We start from the raw sequence: 20,377 nt of genomic DNA, 5'->3' as shown, positions 1-20,377 counted from the left end.
TTCACTTGTGTTCTCTCACAAATTGCCACATGGTGTAGAAGGATCCTCTGCTTTCTCAGACTAATTTCAGGAAGCTCATGTATCATTAGTCAGCTAATTTTCATATATTATGGTAAGAAAGTTTATGCTATGCTAAAGAAATACCAAATACTGTAGTGATAAAAAAATTAAACCTGTCAAAGAGTGTGTCAGTTTACTAGATGCATTGATTTTAATAACTGCATCTGCTTTTTATGCTAACTCCTGACAGCTGCTCTACTGTGCCTGATTTTCTAACACCACTGGTACAGTTTCTCTTCCATCTGTTTCTGAATGTTGCCTACTCTAATAGGCCTGATTAGAGAAGATGAGGAAACACTTGCTCAATACAATTATGCCAGAGTGTTTAAGTAGTGTACTAATCATGGAAATGGATTTGGACTCCGTCTTGCTTCTGTGTGGCCTGAGGGCATGGTTTCTATGGCAGTTAAAGCACTTACTGTGTATGCAATTAATAATGATTAGTCAGAGAGAAGAATTTGTACCATAAAATTACATTTAGACACAGACAGTTCCAAGAGAGAACTACATGCACTGGTATCTCCTCAAAGTCAATTGGCTATAAAAGCTGGTTAAGTTCTTACCAATTCCACTATCTTGGTGAAATAGATATTCTGAGTTAAACTGAAAAATTGATACTGAAAAAGTAATATTCTGAAGTGTTTACTTCTTTGCCAACTACCCAAGTTTGCATTTCTTTAGTAAAAACAGCAACATGCTCCAAACATTTTCTCCCTTTTCCTCTAAAATCAGGCAGTCTGCATCATGCACTCCTTTTTATTTGTCTAGTAATGAGGTCTTCGAGATAGCACATATCAGTGTAGGAAGAAAAGTTGCCTGTGGCCAAATGTCATATGGTTTTAAGTTTCTCTTTGAACCATAGCATTTTTTCCCATTCTTACAACTATGCTGATGCATACATAGCTGTATACACTAAGCTCTCAGTAACAGTAGAGTGTTCCCAACATAGGCTGCCATCATTAACTTGAAGCATTTCTAAAAACATGGCAAGTCTACAGAGCACTCAACTCTTCTTTACCACTCCTACTATTTTTAAATGCAAAATATACCTTTGATAATGTTAATTTTCATTCAGAAAGAGTGAAGAGCTCTCATAATCTCACCTCCTGTATCATAAGTCAGGAAAAACATTTCACCCTAAGTAGTAAAGAAGAGTAGTGTAAGTCTCTATGTTTGACAAAATTATTTATCTTAATGGCAACTGGTATAAATGGTGATGTTTCAGTCTCTTGTAACACTAAGCCTTGGAAATGTACATTGTCTTTGATGGAGAAAAGAGGCTCAAATCCAAACTCTTCCAAACCAAGGTGGCTTCTTGATGAAATAAAAAAGATGACACTTGAGTCCTTCCTTTTGAGAATCAACATGGTTTCTGAATACAGATTCCTACAGATTAACCTCTGCCAGGTAATATATGAGTAAAGTGTCACTCTAAGAAAGGGAACAAGTGCAGACATTTTACATGCCAAAGCTTCAATGCAGTGGAAGTTACTGGGTTTACCACCAAAATACTCCTTGCTTACATGGTCAGTCTGTGATGTCTGTTTCTTTTCATCTTGTCCATTTTAGGTATTGATTAACCTTAGAAAGTACAGTTTCAGTAGGCATTTCTAAAATAGTGTATTCCATCACTTTTACATTGACTCCTGTGTCTGGCATTGGGACAATACTTAGCATTATTTCTCAATGTGAAAAAGAGAGAAGACAAAAAACTACTGGTCCAGAGGTTCTTTCTGTAAAGCACAGATGTATTTTCACCCACTGGAAGAAAAAAGTAAATAAGCAGGTTGCTTTGCAACAATGTACTATATGAAGCTATGAAGCTTTAACAGCTATAGACACCCAAAAGCAAAGTCTTCAGGGAGAAACTGTACCAGCAGCACACAATGGATACTGCAAAAAGAAATGGCAAGTGCTTGTAGTGGTTGACTCTCTGTTAAGGAGCATGGAGGTGCTCATCTGTTGCCCTGACAGGGAGTCATAAGAGCTGTTCTGCCTTCCAGGAGCAAAGATCGGAGATGTTGCCAAGAGGGTGCCACAACTTGTCAAGAGCAGACTGCTTCTCTTTCATGTGAGCATGAATGACAATGCAAACCAGAGCCTGGGCAGAACCAAGAAAGACTATAAAACCCTGAGGGTACAAGTGCAAAAATATTGGTGCCCAAGTTATCTTTTCTTCCATTTTTAACAGACAGGAAAGCGTGCAGCCAGAAGAAGACATAATGCAAATCCAGTTTCATGGCTGGTGCTGTCATGAGGGTTTTGGCTGTTATGACCATGCGGGACACTTTTTGATGACTACAGTCTGTTAGGGAGGGATGGGATCCACCTGTCTAGAAGAGGCAAGCTGGTGGCAAGCTGGCTAGCGTGTGGAGATGTGCTTCAGACTGAAGGACCTCGGGGGTGGGATCCAAAATGGCAATGCTCCATTGCTGCATCCAACTAGGAAATAAACCAGGGCAACCAGAGCAGTGACTTAGCTGCCTCCCAGATAAGAACCAGAAGGCCAGCCACCTCAAGAGTGTGTGTGAACAGAAGGCTGTGGAGCGACCTTATCAATGCATACAAATATGTTAAGGGTGAGTGTGAAGAGGATGGGGCCAGACTCTTTTCAGAGGTTCTCTTTTAGTGGTAACTTAGACCTACCTAACACAAAGGCTTTACATTCATGGACCTGGGGATGGACCTACATTCCTGGGGATGAATTCAACTGCCAAAACAAAGGCATTTACCATCATTCAAGCTTTTAGATAAGATAGAATCTACATAAAACCTGTGCCATTCTGGACCAGGATGTGGAGGCCTGATTACTTACCTTAAATGGCACTGGATGTTTCTGAAGAGGAACAGATTCCTCTCCTTGGGAGGAAAAGGCTTACCCTTGTCTGGTTGGATTCCTCCAACAGCTCTCTCACTACCTCTAGTGAGAGAAGAGAGGCAGTAATACATTACCAAGTTACACACTGGGAGATTCTCAGGATAGGGCATTTTTCATAGAGACAGACTATCTGATATTTCAGAGTTCCTATGCTGCTAGGTTTTAACTATCACTACAAGTAACTATGGGGGTTTTCAGAATATTTTATTTTTTGGGTTCAACTGTAGGTATTAATCTTGAACCAGTGCAGCTTATTTAGTTGCAATCATAACCCTAACCCTAACCCTAACCCCTGGGATTCCTGTAAATAGGTCTTTGAAGAGATCAGAGTTAGTTCTCTGAGAGTTCAGAGCTCTAGTCATGCTTACTGCTTTGAATCCTCCACATGGATCCTGAGTTCCACCATCTCATGGTCACTGCAGACAAGGCTGCCACCAATCTTCACGTCTTCAGCGAAGTCCCTCCTGGTTTGTTAGTACAAGGTCCAGCAACACACCTTTCCTTGTTGACTCCTCCAATACTTGCCTCCAGTCAATAAACTGAGGAATTTGTTTTCAGTATTGTAATTTTTAATATATTTGTGAAACTTTTTATTTTTATTTTTAATGTGCCCTTACAGCTGAAAGTTAGATTACCTGCAGTTTGCATTTTTACATCATATGATTTGGATCTGATGGCTACCTTCAAATTTTAAGTTCTTTCCAATTTTAAAATAATAAAAAATCTCTTTATGGTCTTATGTGCCTTATAAGTCTCTTACCCATAAGGCATTCTCAGTACATACCCTATCTTTTTTTTTTTTTTTTGGTGGGTCACACTTTCCTGCTGCATTTTGAACATATGTTCTTAAATTACAGCTAATGCTGCTTGAATCCTTGGGCAATCTATCAAGAGATACTACCTATCAGTGTCCAGAGTTTACTGAAATCTGCTTTTCTGGAGGACACTATCCCTGTTCTGATGTTTCCTTTTCTTAGAATAACACTTAATTTCTCATTAAACTCATTCAAATTATCTTCTACCTTCAAATATTGCTGAATTGTTCTTTATTTCTTAATACTTTTCCTTCCTTTCTTCCAAGTATCTCTCTGGAAGTTTGTCTAAGAGGGTATATGAGTTGCTGGGTCTCAAATTGATGTGTCATTAGACTTCCTATGTGTCTCCCACAGGTATCTAGAACTAGAACCCTACTATGACATTGTTCTTTCTTCACACTTTTCTTTACTCTTTGATCCGTTCTCAATACTCAGAGTAAATATATATCCTGAAAAATTATATTCTTGAATTTTCCCTTCTGTTCTTTGCAAATAATTTATACACTTATACCAGTACTTATACCAAAGTTTGTTCTACCACATTTCCTTGGTCTCAATGCTGTCATGGCTTTGGCTGCACACTCAAGTTTCTCACTGCTTCTGACATATGCATGATATGCTTCTGACATATATTCTGTTCCAGCCTCGGACAAACTGGTCTGCTAAATTGGTAACACATGTCTTTGCTAGTTCTGAGTGCAGCATGTCCTATCTCTCCATCTATAAATTTAGGTCTGTGCTTCTTTTTTTAAATACAAACATATCAATTGTGAAAATACTGAAACACTGATCCCATTAGGCAATATTTCTATACCAAGGGAAGCGACGTTCTACTTTATTCAATGAGAAATATCTGATTTCTGCCAGTAAAATCTCTATTTTCCATCAAAAAAATTAACTATCCACAAAAAACCACATTGTGTCCAGATAGATCAAAGACAATACATTTATTAAACTTTGAGAAAACAACAAAACACTAACATAAGGAAAGTTAAATAGAAATTGAAAGACACATCTTCTGACCTGCATATCATGGCTTGTGTGACCAGTAAAGTACCAAAATGACATTCTGAGTTTGACTGAGGTATTTAACTATTTTTGGCAATAGAAACAGAGTAAGAAACTTCTTTCAAACAAACACAGAGGCATTACTTGCATTAGTGTCTACCATCTATGAAATTTTATATGAAACTAAATAATGTAGCTGTTAGAAAAATATAGCAGCAAATTAGCAGAATATCTAATGCACATTTACCATAAAATACGTGCTAAACTTAAAAAACCCACCCAGTAGTTGGGCCCAGTCCTGTAGCACTTGGTCACAGAAGAGCATCAGTGAGTTCAGTTGGAGACATCATAAGCAAGACCTGCATTTGCTGCACATCAAAAACTTCTGAAATCAATGTCCCTATTTGCTTTCTAAGAAGAACCCTGCTGTGATGAAACCATGGCCTAGGAGGGTAACTCCTGAAACAACAAAAAGCTCCATCAGGTTCTTAACATAAGAAAGAAGAAAGAGACCTTTCCTGACAAGTTTCAGTTTCCTCTCCCTTCCTTCTGAAAGTCTGCCTAACGCAGTCAGAGGAGATGCTGTTAGGCTGCAGAAACGAAAATCTTGTTTGAGCAATACTGCACTTAATCCCCTTGTTCCACTGAAGTATTTTAATCCTGTTATAGCTTTAAAAATGAACTGCTGGCTAACTGCTGAAGTCCTTAATTTATTTTTTTTTAATCAAGACTTTATGTGGCACAAATTAATAAATGTAGTGATACCTTTGGCTGTAGAAAGGCTTCAGAAGTTGGTCAAACATGCAGAAACTATGCTGCTAAGTCATGAGAGCTTATTCACGTATTCTCAAAAATGTTCAGTGAAAGTATAGTTGCACAGTGTTTAATACTGTGGTCAACAAAATTTTGTTTATAAAAAGTATATTTTTATTAGCATTAACTAGAATCTGATGAAGAACAGAATAATTTGCCCAAATATTTTGTACATTTTAAAGTTTTATACAGAACTTTAAATTGCATGTATATTTCTATAGTAGCTACCATTAGAAAGTAATAGAATCTGTTCCTTTAAGTTTCTACAATATTTCAAAATTTCTCTAAAGGTTTCTTTGGAGGTATAAAATCGCTCTGTAAAAAATTTTTTTTTCTTTTAGTTGCAAGCAAAACTTTTATAAAACAGAAAATTTCTTTTTAAGACTGCAGCAATTACATTCCTTAAATCATAACTGAACTACAGTGTGTAGGGTAATAGAAAATATTTATGGTTTTATGACTAAAATATTAAAATATATTTTATTAATTTATATAGATCAAAATAGATGTGTTATTTAGTCAAGCTACTTCTGGTTTTCACCTATATATGATCAATTCCCAATTACTGATATAAAGATCTCTGCCAACAGCACGGTTTTTCTAAATTCTTAGACTTTAAATCACCTGATTTTTAGCTTTATCAAAATGCACTGTATATTAAACATAGTAATTTCAATGTTTAGTATCACAAAAATCAACAACCACAAGAACAAGACAAAACAGCCTCAAGACAAATTCATAGATAATATTTACAGAACACAATAGGAATATTTTGATGTATATTTCATGTTGCAACATTTCAGATAAAATTATAGGAACCACACAAAACTTTTAGACTTCATTTTGGTTTCAGCATACAAGCCCAAACTGACTCTCTGCTGTGAAATACTGCACACACTTACTCAAAAAAAAGAGCTACGGCATGATTTTGTTCAGCTGGTCTGTGCTCACGTAACCACAGGACATGTTGAATTCCTTGTCTGGCACTGGCAGCGCAGTTGCATTGAGCACAAGGCCTTGTGGAGAGTGAACGATATGAATAGACGTGTAGTCTGGGACCGGCATCTCTGAAATTGGGGTTTCTGCTGTTGAAGCTCCAAGATTGACCTCAGTAGTGGTAAGGCTCTCTGTGGTGAAGTAGGCATCTTCGTTACAGCTTTGTTCCTGAACGTGTGGCTCATCCTCTTCGTGGGAAGTCACAGCAATACATTTTTTCACATCTGCTTCACAGAAATAGGTGTTGTCCATGGTGAAGTTTTGTTCTGTGCAACCTTCACGCTGTGCTCTCCCCACCTTGGATTTCTGTCCTGGTGAAAGTACAACCCTGCCTGCTGGAGTAATATCACTCACTTGCGCATAAAAGTCAGTATTTGTCAATGAATTCTGGTTACTTATCTGGGGATGGACCGATGGATGAGGTGAGTCAGCGCTGTCTGCAAAGGGTGGCCACAGATGGATGTTTTCAGACTGAGTATTCATATGCCAGTGTTGGGTGTCTGTTTTGGCAAGGCTTGCAAGTGACTTCTCCTCATCTTTTTTATCAAGGCACAGGAGATCCTCTTCTTTTTCAGTAACCTTTTTGAACTGATCGCTATCAGAGATGGCATCACACGTGTCACTTGCACTGAAGTCTGTTTCTGGAATATCTGGTTCACAACAGCTGGCCCGTCCAGAATCATCATCCTTTGCTCCCAAGCAACTGTGAGATTTCAGGTGATCTTCACTCAGGAGCCTGTCAGTATCTGAGACTCTGTTCTTTTCATCAGGGTCTTCTATGTCCAACTCAATAAACTCAACCCACAAGTCATCATTGTATAGCTTTGTCTTGTAGTCATCATGGCTGGCTAAGATGGAGTTCACTTCATCTAGCTTTCCCTTCTATAAAGCAAGAAAAAAATTTTTATAAGGGAAATAACAAAAATGCTTGTACTTTTTATGATATTAATTTACGTAAAGGTAACTATAACTAATGTTATAATTGCAAAGGGCTTTAACATTATTTTATACAATTTTATACATTATTTTCTTCGACAAAATTTTTCTGCCTGGGACAACAACTGTCATCTGCTACTACTAAAAATATTCCCACTGTAGATTTTAAAGCTCAGTATTACCTTCAACAGATCTGGGTCAATCCCTTTAATCTTTGGAACTGGCACAGGAGGAAAAATAAGCATTTTTAACCTGGAAAAAAAATTACGGCTTTTAATTGACAGTGGTCCTTTTTTTAGGAAGTTAGAAAGAAGACAGGCTTACATTGTGTTTATACTTAATTACTTAAAAACCTAAATGTTTGAAAATTCAATTTCAAATATTCCTAATGAAAAGAATTATTGTTTTTTCTCATTGCAAATTAAGAAACAAATTTTCTGCAAGCTTCCTTGTTGAAATCACATTTATGAGGGAATCCACTTTGGAGTCTAGTCTTTGATAATTCAGTCCTATATAGTAAATTCCTAGAGCTCTGTGAATAGTTTCCCTTTTTACCTACTTTTCAATGGAACCTGACACAACCATCAATATGCAGTGACTTTCCCCAAATTTTTTTTCAGGAACAGAGCAGCCTTGCATAAGCCCAATAAATTTCAATAGGAGAACAGAAAATAGGAATTGGTGTAAAGAGTGAATTACTTTAAAATTAATAAATAAAACAGAAAAACAACTGCAAAAATTTAGGCTAGTATTTTGCTACCTCTATGACACATCTGTTTTCTGAACAAGAAATAAAGGCAGGGTTTTATCCTTGTAGAGAAAGGACTAGTAACTTGCTTATGCATTTGCGTGCTGTGGAAATACATATTATTCTAATCCTTCATACAGCACACTCCTTATTCTTCAAGGGGACAAAACTTCCCCCCCAAAAAAGAAACAACACCCTAATAGGAGGATGCTTTTCCATTAATAATAATCCAACAATAGCAGGTTATGTCTATTCTTTTCATTTTATCTCCCTGCTTCCTCTGCAAACAGATAAACTGTAGTTCTCAAAAGGAAAACCAGCGTTCTTTTTATACTGGGTTACTTGCCAATTTTAGAAAGTGAGCTGTGGGAATGGTAGATACAAATCCACATATTAGTTCTGCTGCATTGTTAGTGACCTCGGTGAAGTCTAGAGAGGATCACAGGAGTCTTAAAAAGTGCTAGACAGAAATTTACGCACCTTTGGCTTAACAACGGCAGCTCCAAATTCCCCAGCTGCTTTTTGTTCTTGGGCAGACCCTCAATGTTCTGCCCAACAAGCCCTAATGAGAGCCAGAAATGCAGTAATTTTGCACCTAATCACTGGAGGAGTAGTGTTATACGTGCACTGGCTGGGCTAACAGGGTACCAGTTTAAGACTTGGGCTTACAGCCAAATCCACAAATCAGCTATTCTGACAGGACTGGGCATTGCTTCTAATGAAACAGACAAAGGATTTTACCACTTGCTGCCTGGAGAAATCATTCAGGAGGGAGAAATATGCTCTGCTTCTTTCTCAGCCTAGCATAATTCAAGCTTTCATCTCTCAACTCTAATGACCTAAACCTAAGGCATCTGTCCTAGAGAGCCTCGTTCAGGTCCTGTGAGATCAGAACCCAGGAAAATATGATTTGGTATCTTTTCAGAATCAGGAGAAAACTGAGCGGATATTTTGCATTATGGAAAACTTATGCAGCCTGCTTCTCTGCTGAATACATTGCTATTCCACAACCACATGCTCCAGTTTGAAGAAAAGGGTGCAGACTCACGGGTTCAGAATAACATTCCATGTGAAGGGTCCTCAGTGCAGAAAAGCATCCTTCAGCAGTCATATTTAGCATGGAAGATATTTAGAACTCTGATCAGAGACACACTTCAGCCCTCAAGATTTCCTGTGACCAAGCCACTCCTTGCTCAGTGTGCTGACCTTAGTGAGTTTCTAGTCCCACATGCGAGTTGTTCTTGCCCCATTCTGACACGTCAAGCTTTTGTCATGAATTGGATCAGGAGCCTTGCTCTTAAATCTGGGATTGGGATGATATTGCACAGAGTGGTTTCCTGAAATTAAACTCCACCAAAGCAGAGTGCTGCTGCCTAAATTATTTTTTTAGATCTGCTCCAACTGCATGACATTCTTTTAATTTCAGTGATTTGTCCTTTGTGCAAAACACCCAAGTGTTCACTTTCAAAGTGTATATACAAGGCACTGACAACAGGCATGTGCGCACTGGTCTTGACCATAGTGTTGTTTCATAGTTTAGAACAGTACTGGTATGACATCCAAGCTGAATACTGCCAAAACCTACCCCTGAACCACATATTAGGGGATTAATACACTTTGAGACGATACTGTCATTTTTATATGTTTCATTGTTTCATTTTTATAAATGACACCATTTTATAATTTTTACAAACAACACAATTCTGTGCTTTGTTTCATTTTATTCCTGTTATTTATAGGAGCTGCAGTCTATCCACAGAGATCAAATATTCCCCTAGGACTCAAGCTCTTTGCCTTGGCTTGATGAAATAGAGATTAGTGGAATGGTCTAAGAACAAAATGAAATATACAGATATAGGTCTGCAGGAAACTTATGAACAGCATGTGGGTAAAAAATAGTATTTACAAAATTTGAATGGACTAAAAAACCAGTACCCTTCAAAACCTAAGTAAATCAACTATGTGAATACTGTAGAATAAAATGTTCTGCAATGCAAGAGGAAGAGGAGCGTTCAACATATTCAGATTCCCACTGCAGAAGGCCCCAGTGTACGTGCAGCTTATAAGAATAGACAACAATATTTAAAATAGTTCCTAGTCCCCCAAATTTGAAATAATTCAACCCTTTTTGTCATGCTACAGGTACATAAAATCTGACAAATAAAAACTCTCTACCTTGGTTGTTTAGACAGCATGATTAAGATCACTGTTACAGCCAGCCCACATGCTCCGAAGGTAACAACTAAGAACCACGGAAACCCAATTTCTGAAACAACAGAACATAAACGTGTTATCAGGAATCTGCATCTCTGTTGCATCTTTAATTTCAACCTTCTCTTCTACCACCTGAGTATCCCAAAGTGGTAAAAACTGATGGAATTTTTGGTTACTTAAATGTGAAAGTTCTATGTACTGAAGAAATAAAAATATGCTTTTGGTCTCTCAATATTTTTCATACTCTGCAGAGACTCCTGGCAAAACCAGACTGATTTTATAAACTAAACAAGATCTTAGTAAAGAGAATATCTGTAGCAAAACTAGCCATGAGGAACATTCTGCCTACTTGGAACATGCTATCAGTAGTCCTGATGCCATATAATTAACTTGTTCATCCAAGTTGAGAGAACATTACTAATAGCACACTAAATCATAGGCAAACTATATTTCTCTCATAAAAAATAGAGTACAGTGGTATCAAAAAGCACACTACTTTTCTAAAGGTTGAACATTATGTTGTGAATCATCAGCTGAGAAAAAAATCTCCCTTTTATTTACCTGGCATGTGGTTACAAAAAATGTGGAAATTAATTGAGAAATGCAATTTAATAGGAATGAAGAACAATGCTGATAAGTGAAATGTTTCATCCCTTAAATACTAGCAATTCCACTATACTTGAGCTGACACTGTAGAATACAAAGCATAAAGAAATTTATTCTGCCTTTAGTCTTAGATTTTTCTCATTTGTTCCCATTTGTAACTTTTCCACACAAACTTCACTCCTTTTTTTTTTGGGCGAAGGAACACTGGACAGAAAGCTTTAGACCTCTCTACACATGATCATGAGTCAACTTTCAGAAAAAAAATAAATCAAAAATTCAGGTATGAGTTCGAGTCCTGTGTTCCAAGTTTAGATTTTGACTAGATGTGCTTTCAGACATAAATTAAAGTCTTAATGGATATGTCTGTGTTAAACAAGTCTCTATTTTAATGGAGAAACAGAAAGTCCTTGTCCTGTCAGTGAGACCAGTAGATGCCTAGCTGCTTCAAAAAGTAAGAATATTGCATTAGAATGTAACTACTTTAAATTTTCAATACATGGAAACCTAAAGTTTAATTGTGTTCCTTAAGGTGATATACAAAACAGGCAAAAATAAATTCTCATTCAAATCACCTCACTACTGCTGTGTGAGATGTGTGGATATGTATCAGCTTGGAGAATCTCAGCTGCAGTGACTGAAGAAAAGTGTGGTTGTAGGATGGCCTTAGATTTTTATAGGATTTTAATTTTGTTCATATAAAAATCTTGACAATGTAATGCAGATGGGGTTAATAAAATGATGCCACATGTACAGAACATTAGTTTTTCTGATAAATTAGGTAAGAAAACTAGTAATAGGAAGAGTTAAAAAGGAGAATCTAACAAGGTTTTAAAAGATAAGACTTATGAGTTGTTTTATTTAACACCTTCACTACTACCCTGGAAAATGAAGTGAAGCACCTTGTTAAAATATGTTCAGAAGACCTCATATTTTAAAGAGTCAATTTAGTAGCTCAGACCCAAGAATACTTTAGGAAAAGGCACTGTCTCATTCCTTCAATAGAAAAAATGTGGTGATGAATGATGTTTCTTCTTCTGTCTTTAATAGCACTTTAAAACAAGTACAAGTCAGAAGAAAGAACCAGAAAAACACTCGCTGTCCTTCATAGTAGCAGGATGATCAGAAAAACACATAATTCTGCCAACAAACTTAGCCAACAGTATAACACTTCAGCAGAAGTCAAAATTCTCTTTGCTACTGAAGTGCTCATTTTAAATGATGAAGTATGACATTTAACTTTGTTTTAGGCTCTGTAAAATGTGCAGCAGCAGTGATGTGTGATTCTTAAAGCTATCTGTATTTTTGCTCTGTGATGAGCTGTGAATGTCTTGGTGAGTTTAATTCTGAGCTTGCATATAGAACTTGTACATTCTCAATCTTACCAAATTATTTTCATGTACTGGGCTGAGCAATCTAGCCATTCAACCATACAATATTGATGGTAAGGAGAAAAAAACACATACACACCCCCACTCTGGAAAGGCAAGAATCACAGTTTTAAAAATACTTTATTTACCTTCAGAACGAACACATTCGCTGCCCAGTTGAGAAAAAGATACATAAACGATTTCACTGAACTCCCCAAATTTTTCAGAGGTTTGTTGTCTTGATCGGAGTCGTATCTCATAATCTCTTCCCATCTTCAGAGAGTACAGCGGAACCATTGTTGAGACCCTGGGTGTTAACTATAGAGACAGAGGGACTGTGTTTAATTTGTTTGAGTTGTACTGGCAATTTTACATTGCTTCTTGATTTCAGAAAATTTGAAGGCATTTTTGCTACTCTAAATTGTACGGATATCACAAGAAGAGTTCAGAGAAAATTCACACCATTTACTTTTGACTAACTGGTCATCAGGCATTGCTGTGATTCAGGGGACCAAAAGTGGAGAATCCAAGCTCTCTGTAAATACAGTCAGCGAAGAAAGGCAGCTTCCCCCAGTTACATGCCATAAGTAGGTGGTGTGAATATCTCTCACTGATCTTATCAAGTTGTAAATACTTTTTACTGTTATAAAACAACATTACTTATTGCAAAGAGCCAAAAATGTTGTTAAAATAACACAGGAGTTTTAAAAGTAGTGCAATCTCCACTACACGATTAATGGTTCTAACTAGACATATTGCATGTTACAAATGTTTTTATTTGGAGAACACTGCATAGGTCTCAAAATCTTCAACTATATGTTAAATGTGATAATGGAGACTGTGTGAGAGAGCTGGCACCAGATTGTTGGTCTTTGAAACTTCTATATTAACTGCAACACAGACACTGCTGAATATCAAACTATTTAGGAAATCACATTAGAAGTCTTAATAAGTGAAATTTCTCTCTTTTTCTATTAATCCTCTAAGAATACGTATTTTAGCTTCAACAGTCCAATAAAAGTATACAAAAATAAGGAAAATGTGCTTAAAATAGAAATCCATGTGGCAGATGTTATGTTCTACTTTTACTTCAGAATCAAGGATGAGACCAGCAAAATCTCACCATAGGCTAAGACTAAAAACACCTGGAAATCAGCAGCCATTGGGAATTTGAAGGAAGCTTTAACAACATACTCTGTAGCTACATAATCTAAACTTGAGACAGTAGCTATGATCTGTGGAGTTCTCTGATCCCTGCTGCCTCCAGTGTTCTGAGAGCCAACCAGAAAGATTTTGAAGGAGGCAGTGATCTCAGGCAGGCTGCTTTTCTCTGCTAGTAGTTGAGCACAAGATCAGGGAGAACCACTGCTCTATGCCCTAAAGGTTTTTAACATGTGAAGAATATCCAGCACTGGAAAGCACTGGAAAGGAAATTCAATATATACTTATTTCATTCATTGTGGCTATGAAGCCACAAAGAAACAGTTCACCGAAGTTTTACAGGTAGGTTTACATGCATCCCAAATAATGGTGTCACTTGGAAAAAGCAGTATGCAGGCTAAATTAGAGCCTTTGTGAAAGAAATCTGGATGGAGCAAGATGTATAGACTGAGAAAAGTTCAGCATGAACTGAATAGATGAATAGCATTTGTCATGCATTAAATCAAGTAAAAGATATGAGAGAGACATGATAAAACACAACTAATAAAAATGCAAGACAGCATACAGCAAAATCATTTAAAGTATGTGAAGGGAAGCTTGGAATCAGACCACTGGACTTACTGCATGCACTTCAGTCAGGTCAGTGTACAGGGAGTGATGCTTGTGATTGACATACTGAAGAAATGTGCGACAAACGCGCTGTCACGCTGACCTGTGTGATTGCACTGCTTCATGAATCTGGCCCTGTAATACAGGGTTACCACAGAGTGCAGAGCAGTCGTTTTATCATTAGGCAGCTGGAGCCCCTGGGACACCAAGAATGCCCACTGGGATGGAGTCACCAGGGGCAGAGGCTGGCCCAGGCACAACAGGCATCACAGCAACCAAGGCAATGGCTTTCGGAACTTTAACAGAAGAATGGTGAGAACTGGGAGATGGGCAGTACTAGAAAAAGGTTCAGAGGTAATCTGGGAAGGAATAACACAGGATTGGGCACCTGAACAACACAGGGAGACATTGGCTATATATCCAGTGCAGTGCAGGAAGATGAGTTTCTCATCCCTCAGAGTAGCAAATCCTGTCTCTCAGCCACATTGATGTATGGACTCAATGGTATTCAGCTCTGGAGTTAATACTCCATGCATCCCTGCCCTAAGAGCACTTGGCTGCAGTATGAAATTTTTCCAGCAAAAATTCAAAAGACAATGAGAGCCAGCAGAGTCCTCCCTGTTTCAGCCCTCTTCACTGAGCACTGAGCTATGATCACCAATTTCATCCTATATTAGGTGGATCTGAGTCTGGGTTGTTGGTTTTCATGTTTGTTTTTTGTTTGTTTGTTTGTTTGTTTTAATAAGTCAAAAGATCAGACCAATCCAAAATATAATAACTAAAGCAAAATTAGACTTTCATGACTCCTTATCACACATACATTTTTGGCATTCATAGACATTCCATTATGAAGTCACCATTCTTCTCTACTGTTCAGCTCATGGGTGTTTTCACACCTTGTTTAAAAAACAAAACAGTCTCAAAGGGTCCGCTAGTGAAAACTAAAAGACGTAGGCACAAGACGGCACAGAATTTTAGTCCAGTGAATGTAATGAGTAACAGTTCAAGGTAAGGGGGTAGAATTTTAAAAAGATACCCAGCAAGAAGCTAGTAACTATAATGGATTTTTTTCAAACTGTGAGAAAGGTTGCATTTGTCTCTGTCTCATGAATACCCATTATGTGAGGGTCGACATTTTATTGGTTTTAGGATTTTATTGTTTCTGTTTTCTCAGAAAATTATTTTGGTCCTCCTATCAATATAACTTACTGTTATAACACTTCACTAATTAATGTTTTAGTCCTCTTTCAATTAATAACTTATCTATTTTCAATTAGTAAATGTATTGAAAAAATGAATGCTATACATGAAAAATCGAACAATTGTCCGAAAACATAGAAAAAAATTACAAACAAGTCTCAGTAAAGGAGAGACCTAATACAATATTAAGTACTCTAAATTAGTTTTTGTATTACTTATGTGTACAAAGCATTATGGTATATTTAAGCAGTCAAAGATTATCCTTTGTATAAAAAGTTAGTAATAACATGTATAACTAGATAATGTGTCAGTAGACATTTATCTCTTTACTGCTTCAACACTCATTACAGAAGATATGTGTAGCAAGGGATGCAAAGAGTGAAATTGGAGCACTGCTCCAATGCTGTTATTCAGAGATTTGCTATTGTCCTAGGCCAGACTAGGATTTTGTTCAGAAATTTGTCTTTTGTGCTCTGATAGTGTCTCAGGGAATTATGCCATTTTTGTACTCTTAAGCTGAAAGGCACAAAACCATACAACATATACATCTGGAGGACAACGTAATCTTTAGTAGTATGTTTCTTGAGGCAAGTATAGTATTCAGCAATTCCTTGTCTGTTTTCTGAAAGAAGAAACACTGATCTTCAAACTTTTGCTCTCCTGAAAAGAACTATTCTGAAGGCATTCTGGAATTATTGATGGTACTAGAGCAAGAACATAGCTTTATTAGGGTATTTATAAGACCGATATCTAAAGGCTTATTAAAACATCATCAAAAATGTGCATTTTTGAAGAGACATATGTATTGACACTTGCTTTGGAAAAATCTGCAGATTTTCAACTTCTTAAGGAGTATTTATTTACTGCCTAAATTTAATTCATTTCAGAGGCTATATAGTAAGTACAGCTTAAACCAGTACAGAGGGAAATACAGACACGAATTAGGAAAAAAGTTACATACATCATAGGCCTGTTTGGCTGTAAACTTATTAATAAGGAGTAGACTAAAGAGAAAATGCTAACATTGAGAACAACCACAGGTGAGGAGGGAGCCAAGGTCTTTCAGAGGCAAGCAAAACAGTTTGGCTATGTTTCAATTGGTAAATTTGCCTTTTGTAGACTAAGACAAATTCGTAACAGTATTATCTGCTTTCTTTCAGTTAATTCAGTTCATATTAAAAAGAAAGCAAAGGAAGGATTATGCTCTGAAATGATGTTATTACTGCATCAAAGAAGAGATCTCCATATGCAAATGTACCATGACACACTGGTATTTAGCCCATGCATTCAGGTAAGATGGGTACAATTTCTTCCCCGTAATAGAAAAACTAACTTCTCAAACTAAATACATGAAAAGTTAAGTGATTTTCAAAAAGAAAACTTAAAAGATTTGGAGGATAGGTACTTTATATTTTCATAGACTATCCATATAGTCACAAATTTCCCCTTACTATCTGGTATAAAATCTGCACATCTTATCTATATTGAATTATTTTTATTTGCTTATTGTATCAAATCTTAAATTGGAACTCAAAGCTTTTCTACCCTTTTTTTCCTCTTTTTTATTCTACTGAAATGATAATTATAAATATTGAAACTTTACAGTTACTGTAAAGACTCTGAAGAATCTGGACAGATGTAGTGACATTTTCCAATCAAAATATTCCTTGTTCCAACTACTAAAAAACCGTGCACTGTTCAAACAGTTGAAGTTTCAGAAAACAATAGAAAAATATTTTATCCTTGAGAAAACTTGCATATTTCTATACTTGACTATTCTTGACTATTTTTATACTTTCTAGTCTAACACAGGTGTTTCAGGTTTTTTATTATCCAGCATGCCAACTACCTTGACACTTAAAGTTACAATATTTGCTAGAAAAATGTCAGAAAAAATATGGCCATATTGTTTGAGAATTGAGGTATAATCTAATTAGCAATTACAAACCTGTTGTTTTTTATAGTGGTACAAAAGTGTTAGGGAGACAACAAGCCTGCGCTGTATTATACTATTTTATAATAAATATTTGCTTCATACCTCATTCCATTTTGTCTCATTAACTTCTTTGTACTGCAATTCATACTCCAGCGTAATCCATCCCTTCTGAACATCTGCTGTTGGTGGTGGATCCCATCTCACCTGGATATCCACATGGATCCCAGTCTGACTAGTATTTAGCAGAGTCCAGTTAATGTGGACAGGGGGATCAGGTAGTACTGTTTAAACAGAGTTATTTGGAATAGAAGTTTTCAATGTGAAGTGACTACACACTGTTAAATGATTTCAGGACTTAAAAAACATATTAACCATGTATTTCCTGATTAAAATCTAATGAAAGTCAATGACAAAATCCCTGCAGGTTTGGTAACAAGAAGGTACCTTGCCATTGGCAGTAGGCATGGTCTAATAAAGCTGACTAGAAATGTATTACCTATTAAAATATATTTCTGAATAGCAGATTATAAATCACTGAGACATAAATGATTCTCCATCAAAACTGAAATCCATTTCTGAATAGAAATAAAAACAATAATTGGAGTAACACAGAAAGACAAATATTTGATAACTAATATAGAAGTACATCAAAAATTATGGTATCTGAAAAAACTGATCTATATTTGTTCAGCTTAATAAAAGAAAGCAGTGGGTATTCTAGTCACTTGTAGGAATAAATTAATTGCACATGCATACAGCACCACTCTGAATGAGTGATAACATCTGCAAAGTCCCAGACAGTCATAATTCATATTGTCATAAACAGAAATTCTAGCTTAGAAATGCTAAACATCCTGATTCTGTAGATTAATGTTGATTCAGGAACAAAAACTGTTTTGGTTCCAGAGCTTTGCAGAATCAAGGTTTTAACACCATCCTTGCTGGACAAGGAGATGTAGCATCCATTAGAAAAGACTCAGTGTGACAGCAAAGGCAAGCTCATTTGAGCTTGCACATATTTGAGACACCACTAATATTCAGAAAAAGAAACCACATATTTGCTTTTATCCTTTCAGCTTTTTTCCAATCTGGGCAATATTTTCTGGTGTGGATCACATTACAGACCTTACAAAATCACATCCCTTCCTATATACCATGTTTTTTAGATACTAACTTTCCTGAGAAGCAAAATTTAAATACAGTAAGAACAATGTGAAAGCTTATAGAGGTAAGATACATAATGGAAACATACCTATTTCATCAACACTGAAACATTTTTGATCAAATACTTGATTTTTACTGGCAAGCCGAACACAATATGGTACCCAAATAGAGGTGTAGGACACGTTGAAATAACAGCTATTTTCTCCTGATGTGATATAATCAGGGCATTCTTTCCAGTCCTCATCAATACTAGAATGACAACAAAAACGTAATATATGTGAGAGAGAGGTTTATAGATCTTACACAGGACAAAATGTAGATGTTACAAGACACACTGTTAAAACTTGTAATCTTTATAAAAGGAAGAAAAACATATCAATATTGATGGTGATTTACAATGAAACCACTCTGCAAGCAACCTGAACAACTGAGTTTAGGTACTCATGTACTGTTAGTGGCATTTCTGAGCTTTGGTGCTGCTTCCAAGAGCACTTGGGAAAGTGCCTGAGGATGGATGCTGCAGGAGACCTAGCACAAACCAACTCAGGACTACAGGATGTGAAAGAAGAGAAACACAGTGCTGTGAGTGAGGAAGACCTACAGAACTTCCAAAACACAAGCTTGGAACTACCAGCAAGAAATCTTTTATATTTTTTTTCTGACTTTGTTCAAAAATTCATAAATGTTCTTTGTAAATAAAAGAATTGCAGCAGGAGATATCATATCCATTTCAGCTCTTAAAAAAAGACAAAGCAAAAGTTATACAGAGTAGCATGAACTCTCAGACTGAGATAGAGTCATTTTAATACAGCCAAGCTTAAACTACTCAGTAGGTTCAAAAAAGTCTTCAGTTAAAGCGAAACGGGAATGGCTAAATTGTTAGGAATTGTCCATAAGAAAAGTAACAGACATTTATTCAGCATTTCTGAAGTCACTTTTGAAAAACAAATCCCGTGGTGAACAGACCTGCTGCTGCTGGTTTTTATCTCGATACTATCTTTTCAAAAACTACTGTCTTGGTTTGTTAAAAAATATGCACCATAAATGCCTATTCTTACTAAGAGCCATTGAAGCTGTACAGAAGGATGATTAAATCAATTAAGCCAAGTGCAGCCTTCAGTACTGGAGTAGGTGCTTAGAAACTAAAAAGGCAGATGCTATATAAAATGAGTAGAAAGCATTTCTGCCACTGGTCTTGTGCCTCACTGATGAGAGCAGACACTGTTCTGAACAAAGTGCTGAACTCTGTCAGACTCAGGACTTGATAAAGGTGTACACAATTAGATACTATGGCTTCTGTAAGCAGAACACTAGTTTAGATGACAGTTAGGTCCTGATCCTTAACTGTAGCTTGCACATTGAAACAGAAATATTTTTACCACATCTTTTATTGCAGTATTCTAATTTCTAGGACAAACATTAAATATATGATCTGCTCAATGTACCTGGTACTGCATTATTGTAGAGTTTAATTGATTTTTAAAGTTTGTAATCTCATGGTATATGCCACTAACAACTGTCAGCCAAACATTTACACTTAAATAGTGAGTCTTTGCCCATTGCAGAAGGGTTGGAAAATAGGTGAACTTTAAGGTCCTTCCAACTCAAACCATTCTATGATTTTATGATTTTTGAGAGGTCTCAGAAGAGTAATGAAGAAAGCCAGCCTTGCCATTAGGCTCAAGTTTGCTATGCAGATGTATCATCATCATCACAAAGTGTGGGTAGATCAAAAAGATTGAAACCCTGTTCATTAGAGGGAACAGAAACTCACATCCCTCTGTTCCTGTGAACAAAAGGCCTGTTTTCATTAATAGCCATTACTGGTAATGTCTATGTCCTCTTTCAGGATAATCATTATAACAA

The 20,377-nt window shown here is 36.6% G+C and overlaps 1 protein-coding gene across 6 annotated transcripts in view; it reads right to left on the bottom strand.

The window, feature by feature from the left end:
- Positions 1 to 4,675: 4,675 nt before the first annotated feature.
- Positions 4,676 to 20,377, bottom strand: part of GHR (growth hormone receptor) — a 164,917-nt gene continuing 149,215 nt past the window's right edge. For 2 of the 6 annotated variants that reach the window (XM_027709240.1, XM_027709246.1), the window contains 6 exons: positions 18,600 to 18,760; positions 17,450 to 17,628; positions 12,591 to 12,759; positions 10,430 to 10,520; positions 7,689 to 7,758; positions 4,676 to 7,452 (listed from right to left, as the gene is read on the bottom strand). In XM_027709240.1, the coding sequence (XP_027565041.1) occupies positions 6,490 to 7,452; positions 7,689 to 7,758; positions 10,430 to 10,520; positions 12,591 to 12,759; positions 17,450 to 17,628; positions 18,600 to 18,760 (1,633 nt within the window). In that variant the 3' untranslated portion in view covers positions 4,676 to 6,489. The remainder of the gene's footprint in view (positions 7,453 to 7,688; positions 7,759 to 10,429; positions 10,521 to 12,590; positions 12,760 to 17,449; positions 17,629 to 18,599; positions 18,761 to 20,377) is intronic. The other 4 variants (XM_027709243.1, XM_027709244.1, XM_027709245.1 and 1 more) reach the window with 3 other exon arrangements.

This window comes from Neopelma chrysocephalum, unplaced genomic scaffold (assembly GCF_003984885.1).
Source record: "Neopelma chrysocephalum unplaced genomic scaffold, ASM398488v2 Primary Assembly neopelma1_96710, whole genome shotgun sequence".
Classification (NCBI taxonomy): Eukaryota; Metazoa; Chordata; class Aves; order Passeriformes; family Pipridae; genus Neopelma; species Neopelma chrysocephalum.
Note: the sequence above shows the minus strand (reverse complement) of the source record. Positions and strands in the feature narration are given on the sequence as shown.